The sequence below is a fragment of the Trypanosoma conorhini genome (genome assembly GCF_003719485.1).
Source record: "Trypanosoma conorhini strain 025E chromosome Unknown Tco_14.4_contig_00120, whole genome shotgun sequence".
Lineage (NCBI taxonomy): Eukaryota > Euglenozoa > Kinetoplastea > Trypanosomatida > Trypanosomatidae > Trypanosoma > Trypanosoma conorhini.
In genome coordinates this window covers 8864-15404 of record NW_021704208.1, presented here as the reverse complement: position 1 = coordinate 15404, position 6541 = coordinate 8864, and the positions used below count along the sequence as shown (strand labels likewise).

The following is a 6541-nucleotide window of genomic DNA, read 5'->3' as shown; positions in this document are numbered from 1 at the left end:
ACACACACACACACAGAGTAAGCATACACGCCTTCAAGGGGCGGCCATGCCGCTGCATGCCCCATGCCCCAACTCCGTGCAGCTTACAAATAACCGTGTTCTGTGAGCACCCGTCGATTGCGAATACTCTCAGCCAGCAATTCATGTAGAGTGGCCGAATGCGCAGTCCTGCAGAGGAACCGCCCTCTAAACCCCTGCCTTTCTCCCCACCAACCCATAGGACTAATATCAGCTATTCATCAACGCAACAGCCCCTCCAGGGTTGTACTGGAAGCGGAAGGCTCTTCATCTCCGCCACGGTGCGATACAGAACGCACCACAGAGGTGCATTTTGCAAGAAATTCGTCGCGGTTTCCCGTGATTTTGCGGAAAACCTCCGCCGCTGATTGATGAAACTCCCGAAGAACCTGCTCGTGCTGCAGGATTCTATCATCTACGTTATCAAGCTTGGGGGCCTGAGAGGAGGTGGGTGACTCTCGCTGCGTGACGTCGTGAAGCCGTTCAACGTCTCCAAATGGATGAGCCCCAGTCCCAATAACTTCACTGTGGCTGCTACACAGGGGCGAGCTTCGAGAGATGTTAGAGATGGATTCTACAGATTCCCATCCTACCTGGGCGACACTTGAGCGTGGCGGGGTCGTGATATTTCTGTCCCGTGAGCGGTTGACTGAGCGTGGGGGGGGCGGAGCAACGGGCTTCGGCGCACGTTGACCCTTCGGGGTTGTGGTGGCAGACTCCTCCAGCCGCAGAGTCTCATCTCCATGCGACATTTTATCTCCATCGAGCCGGGGCGATGTTGCTGGCAGCGTCGCGGATGCTCGGCTCTGCGAACGCGGGACGGACGGCATGCGCTGCTGCTCCCGTCGCACCTCGCGTAGTGCGGCCTCTTTAGCCACCTTTGCCCTTTGCTTGTAGCGGTTGAACTGCTCCTCGAGGTGGGCCCGCTTGCTGCGCTCGTCCTCGAGCTGACTGCGTAGCCGCTGAACCGGCTCTGAGGCCGTGGTGGCAAGCGCCTCCAGCTTCGCATCCTTCTCCCGCAGCTGGCGTTTCAAGCTGGCGAGGACGCCTTCTGTCTGCTGCTGATGCGCAGATGCCGCACGGCGTGTAGAGGCAAGATCCTCCTGGTGCCGCACGGCGCTCTGCTCCAGTCGCACCAGCAGCTGCTTGCTGTGCTCCTGCTCCTCCTTCAGCTGGGAATTCAAACCCGCCACCTCACGTTCCAGGCGCATCGTCTGGTCCTCCGCATGGTGCAAAGCCTTTTGCAGCTCTTCCGTCTCACGGCTGGCCTTCGACTCCTCCTCCTGCAGTTGTTGTGTGATGCCCTCAACAATTCTATGATGTCCCGCACGCTCCTCACGCATTTCGTGCTCCTTCCGCGCAAGCTGCAGGCGGAGTTGCTCCAACTCCTGCTGGAGGGTTTCCGCACGCTCCACGGCCTGCCGCCTCCCCTCCTGCGCCGCAGCCACGTTGGACGTCAACTCCTCCTGGTGCTGCTTCTGCTGCCGCCGCTGCTCCCTCAGTGTGTCGTACTTTCGCTGCACCTTCTCCAGCGACGTGAGTTTCTCGGTTGCCTCGCCGAGCAGGTCCTGGTAGCTTTTCGTAGTCGAGTGGAACTCCGCCTCCAGCCGGCGAAGCTCCTCCCGTGATCGCTGCTCCTGTTCCCGCAGCTGCAATTCCAGCCGGCTCACCAAGCCCATCGCATCCTGCTCACGCTCCGCCATCAGTTTCTCCCGCCGCCTACTCTCCGCCAACTCGCCTTTGCGTCTCACCACTTCCTCTTCCAGCCCCGCCAGCTGCTTTCGGGTGTTTGTCAAGGACTCACGCAGCTCTATCACCTGCCTCTTCTTTGCTTCCGCCTCGCTCTGCATCGATTGGGAGCGGGAGGTGGCGGCCTCAACCTCCGCTCGCAGTCGCTCGATGATTCTTTCTTTTTCTTCCATCGTCTTTCGCCCCTCCTCCGCCTGCATCCGCTCGTTATCCACGGAGGCCTGAAGCAACTTCTGCTTCACGGTAAACGATGCCTGCAGCTGCGTCGCCACCTCTTCCTCCGCCCTCTGTCGTGCCTGTAAGGCTTCGTGGCGAAGCTGGGCAAGTTCGCGATTGTGCTCCATGCGGAGCAGCGCGAGCTGCTCACGGTGGGATGTCTCCTGCTCCTCCAACTGAGACCGCAAACGCTCCAGCGCCGGGTTGCTTTGCGCCACGGCCTCTGGGTGTCGTCCGGTTTCCCTGGACTCCAGCGACAGGGAGACCTCTGGCGGGGCATGTGACGCCGCGACCGCTGGGTGGTCGGCAGGCACGCGTGCAGCCGACACGACGGGGGCGGCGGTGGCCGCAGGCTCTGCTGCCGCAGAGAGAAGCGACTTGAAGGTGTCTTTCCAGCGCTGGCCAGCCTGGGCGGAGCCGCCGTCCTCCGCCGCGGCGGAGGTGTCCACGTTGCTTGCCAGCGAAAGGTGCTGCTCGCCAGCCGCGGCCGGCTGCTGCGGGTGCCGATGGGCGGCGTACAGCCGGTACGAGGCGTCTGACGACATCGTGGTGTTCGTCGTGGAGGCGCCTGAGCGCCCCTCCGCAAGGCCGCCCGCCGGCGGCGTCTGCACGCGGCTCCACGGCCACCGCCGGCCTCCGCCTGTCCCGTTGCTGCTCGCGCTCTTGTCGTGGCAGCTGTCCTCTGGGCGACGGCGGCGCTGGGGGGGCCTGCCGCCGTCGCGATGGTTGCCGTCATACGGCGACCGCTGCTCGTACATCGCCGCGGCCGTCTGCCGCGCCGCGGACGACGACGACGCGACAGCCACTGCCCTACTTGCCGCCCCAACGACAGGCGTCACGGCCGCGGCGCGGCCCGCGTGCGCTGCGTCGTCAGACATCTCTGCGTAATTCGCGCCGCGTGCACCTGCGAAGTCGTCTACCGGTGGCCTCAGTCTCTCACGCGCAGCGCCGGAGTTCTCCCTGCGCCGCGTCGTCTCATACAGACGCTGCACCCCTCGGGTTGTGTGGTCAATGAGCTCAATAAGATCGCTCGGAAGATCCTGCCCGTACGAGGACCGTGAGGCGTTCATCGGCGGAACTCCAAATTAGAAAGCGAGGGGGCAAGGGCACCCCACGGAGCGCACACACACGCACACAGACACAGAGAGAAAGGAGGGGACGCTGGTGCGGCCTTCGCTGAGGCACGACACCAGTCAGCTGCGGTGGCGCTAGTCGCAGTGGGAGGAAGCGCAGGAGGAGGTAAAGGGCCTTCCTCCTTCTATGGGAATAAAATCTATAGGTGTACTGCATTTGGGTGCGTTGTGAGTGGGCGAGGAGGAAGCACAGAAACGATTAGCAGACACCACGAAGAAACATACACGTACACAATGGCACTGCCAAAAAAAAAAAAACCTCTGCGCCACCGCCCTGAAGAAATGTGTAGCGGACTTCATCGGCACAAGGGCCGACGCACAAGGCAAGCCGACAAGCACCCACACATGCGGCAATGTAGTAGCGGCAAAGAGAGAGGAGACAGCGTGGGAGGCGGTTGGAGTTGGGGAGCGGGGAGTTAGAGCTCAACTCCCTCCCCCGCACCCGACAACTGCAGCAACGCCGACCACTCTGCAGGCGCAAGACACCGCACCCTGCACCTGCGCTCGCGCGGGCGTGCTCCCACGGCGTGAAGTGTTTGCGGCACCTGTGGCGGGGCGGTTGCGAAGACGTGGCTGGAGAGAACTGTGCCTTGGCCATCCCTGTCTGCGTCCACGCGAGAAACGCCTGCCCGCCTGGCGCGGGTCCCTCCCACGCTTGTACCCGCCCCACTGGTTTTCGTTGCTGCTGCTGCAGCAGCAGCCGACGGGGCGGCCGCGCCTCTGACAGAAGGGCCTCGACGGAAGGGGTTAAGCCGCCGCAGACGTTCCATGCGAGTCTGAAGATGCCCGCGGCAGTCGCCCGGCTTGTCTGAGGAGGCACCACTGGCGCCCGAGACCGCGGAGCCGCTGCCCGTTCCCTCACTTCCCTCCCACGACGACACCGTTTCCCACACGACAGAAGCGCGCTTCTTCTCGTCAGTGGCCGCCGCCTTCTTCAGCAAAGTTGCAGGTTCACGGCGAACGCGGCGGTAGGCGTCGAGTGGCAGGAGCGACCCCGTCAGCCGCCCACTCCCGGCGTGGGTGGCCCACGGCATGGCACTCCACGGCCACCGCCTTGCTTCCCTCTTCGTTGTGGCTCCGCGCAAGCCAAGGCAAACATGCACACACCCACGCACAGAGAGAGAGAGAGAGAGAGAGAGAGTGTGTGTGTGTGTGTGTGTGGGAGAACACTCAGCGGCGCGCCGCGTACATGCTGTATGTGGGAGACATGCGTGCGAGCGCCAGCCATCCCCCGCAGCTCAGACCGCTACACCGCAGCAACAGACAAAAGGCAACGCCCCAACCTACGCCTAGCGGTCCTGCGGTTCGCCGCCAAAGGGCACCAAGGCGTCAAAGCCGAAGTGAAGCATGTGACAATTCCGCAATTCACGGGCCCGGCTGCGCTTCCGGCGACTTCGTCGCGCCGTCTCCGCGGCGTGCTGCTCCCGCAGTGTTTTTCTTACAACCCGCAGTGCGACCTCATCCGTCTGGTGCGGAATCCACACGGCGCGTGACGCGGCGGCCATAATCTCGCCGTCCGGTGCCGTAAGATCGCGCACCTTCAGCACCGCAGGGGAAGGACTCAGCCACCACGAGAGCGTCGCGCCAGCCACGCCGCGCCCCAGTCGCTTCGGCTCCGCGTGTTTGGGGTCGGCGTCGGGGGCCCCGCCGCCCCAGAGCGCGGGGTCATTGACGCAGATGTCCTCTGGGACCGGGAGCGCGGGAAGCGGCTCCCGCCCAATCATCACCCCCGGCATGGACACCACCTCGTCCATGACCTCCACCGGCACAATCGTTTCCCGGTCGTCGAGAAAGAGAGAAAGGGTCACCCTGCCCTTCGCCTGCGCCCGGATATCCATGAAACTCCGCTGACCCCCACCCGAACTCCGCGACGCCTTCACGCGCACATCCAGCGGCGCAGCACCGCCGGCGTTTCCCGTGGCCAGACCCAGCGAGGCCCGCAACGCCGGGGCGCTCACAGGCACGGGGGAGCCATGGTTCGCAGACGCCGCCCGCTCAACCACCACCAAGGCACGCTCACCCACATTGAAACGAGTGGGAATGCTGTTTTTGCTTCGCACCGGCACCCCACGACGCGTGTACAACATCGACTGAGCCACCACACCCGCAGGAAGTTCCAACTGCCCTATTTGACCGTCAGCGCCCAGCAACGCATCCGCTTCATCGCTGCGCAAAAACGCATTCAATGCTTCGCCGACGCCGGAGAACCCTCGTTTCCCTTTGGCCAATCGGTGCTCACGGGCCTTGATGTAATTATCGGGAAAGTAATAAAGTAAACCCCGCTGCTGTGACTCCTTCAGCAGCCGCTCTTGCAGAATCACCTGACCCGTATGAAGCGCCACGCATCCCTCGGTGTCCGGCAACATGGCAGGAGACTGCAACAACCGTGCGAGCTCTTCCAGGCTGTGCAGCTCCGGCCGTCGACAGACAAGCACAAGTTCCGTTTTGACCTCCACCGCCACATCCCCCATGTCACCCGCCGCACTGCCTCCCAGGGCGTCCACGGGGCGGTGGTAGACCTCAATGCAGTGGTTGGAGCAGCTTCCCGCCTCCATGTACTCCCGCCACGCCACTGGAAAGCGCTGCAGTGAGGCGCCGCGAGGAATCAAAAAATCCAGCTGCAGCAGGGTGTACTCCACATTTGGATGCGACGTCAGAAACTGAATGGTCTCATAGTGCTTCGCAACCTGAGCCGTGTTAAGGATATCACCCAACTCACTCATCACCAGCCGCCTCTACCCGCTCCTTGGCACCACCCCACTGCCCATCATCCACAGAACACAAATGAAAAAAAAAAGTGCCAAACAAAAGTTGCAACAAACACCGCCACCAACACAAACAAACAAACAAAAATGAAACAACCGCCAAATATTAACGCAAAAACGCCACGGCACCGAGTGCGGCGTGGCTGAGCGGTGGCTCTTGGGCGCCTTAATTGGGACGGTCCCGCGCGAGGCAAGGCGAGGCATCCCACTCAACGGGCCCTTGCGGGGCAGAGCCAAGCGGCAAGGGAGGGGAAAAGAGAAGGGGGCAGGGAGGCGCACCTCATGGGGATGTTCTGCTGCATCAGTTCGAGTGCACGCTGCACACGTCGGTGGAGGACAAGTACATCCGGTGTCTAATCACTGCGCGGCTGCAGGGCCCGCTCGCACAGCGGCAGGCGAAGAAAGGCGTGACGAGGCGACTACACCTGACGGGGGGCGGGAAGAAGGGGCGGCTAGCAGCACAGAGGACAGGCGGCGGGGGCGCCGCGACAGCCGCCCGCAACGGGCACAGCGCAGGGGAACCCACAACGGCCGCCCGGCCCACGCACGGAGGGGCCGCCGCCCGGCCACGGAGGGACGCCCAGCAACACATGCCCTCCGTGCCTTACGGCGCTCCTCCCCTCACCGAAGCTAAACCCGCAGGCTAAACCCGCAGACGCC

The 6541-nt window shown here is 63.2% G+C and overlaps 3 protein-coding genes across 3 annotated transcripts, besides 4 other annotated features; all 3 read right to left on the bottom strand.

Moving 5' to 3' along the window:
- Nucleotides 1-239: 239 nt before the first annotated feature.
- On the bottom strand, nucleotides 240-3053 carry Tco025E_02867 (BRCT domain-containing protein; the record flags this gene model as incomplete). Its single annotated transcript, XM_029369790.1, has 1 exon — nucleotides 240-3053. One exon carries the CDS (start codon nucleotides 3051-3053, stop codon nucleotides 240-242), a length of 2814 nt encoding a protein of 937 aa, XP_029230083.1.
- Nucleotides 3054-3104: 51 nt separating this feature from the next.
- Nucleotides 3105-3126: a microsatellite.
- Nucleotides 3127-3532: 406 nt separating this feature from the next.
- Nucleotides 3533-4150, bottom strand: Tco025E_02866 (uncharacterized protein; the record flags this gene model as incomplete). The annotated part of the gene is made up of 1 exon (XM_029369789.1): nucleotides 3533-4150. One exon carries the CDS (start codon nucleotides 4148-4150, stop codon nucleotides 3533-3535), a length of 618 nt encoding a protein of 205 aa, XP_029230082.1.
- An 81-nt stretch (nucleotides 4151-4231) lies between these two features.
- Nucleotides 4232-4257: a microsatellite.
- Nucleotides 4258-4277: a microsatellite.
- A 128-nt stretch (nucleotides 4278-4405) lies between these two features.
- On the bottom strand, nucleotides 4406-5839 carry Tco025E_02865 (uncharacterized protein; the record flags this gene model as incomplete). Its single annotated transcript, XM_029369788.1, has 1 exon — nucleotides 4406-5839. The coding sequence occupies one exon, from the start codon at nucleotides 5837-5839 to the stop codon at nucleotides 4406-4408; it is 1434 nt and encodes a 477-aa protein (XP_029230081.1).
- A 92-nt stretch (nucleotides 5840-5931) lies between these two features.
- Nucleotides 5932-5977: a microsatellite.
- Nucleotides 5978-6541: the final 564 nt, after the last annotated feature.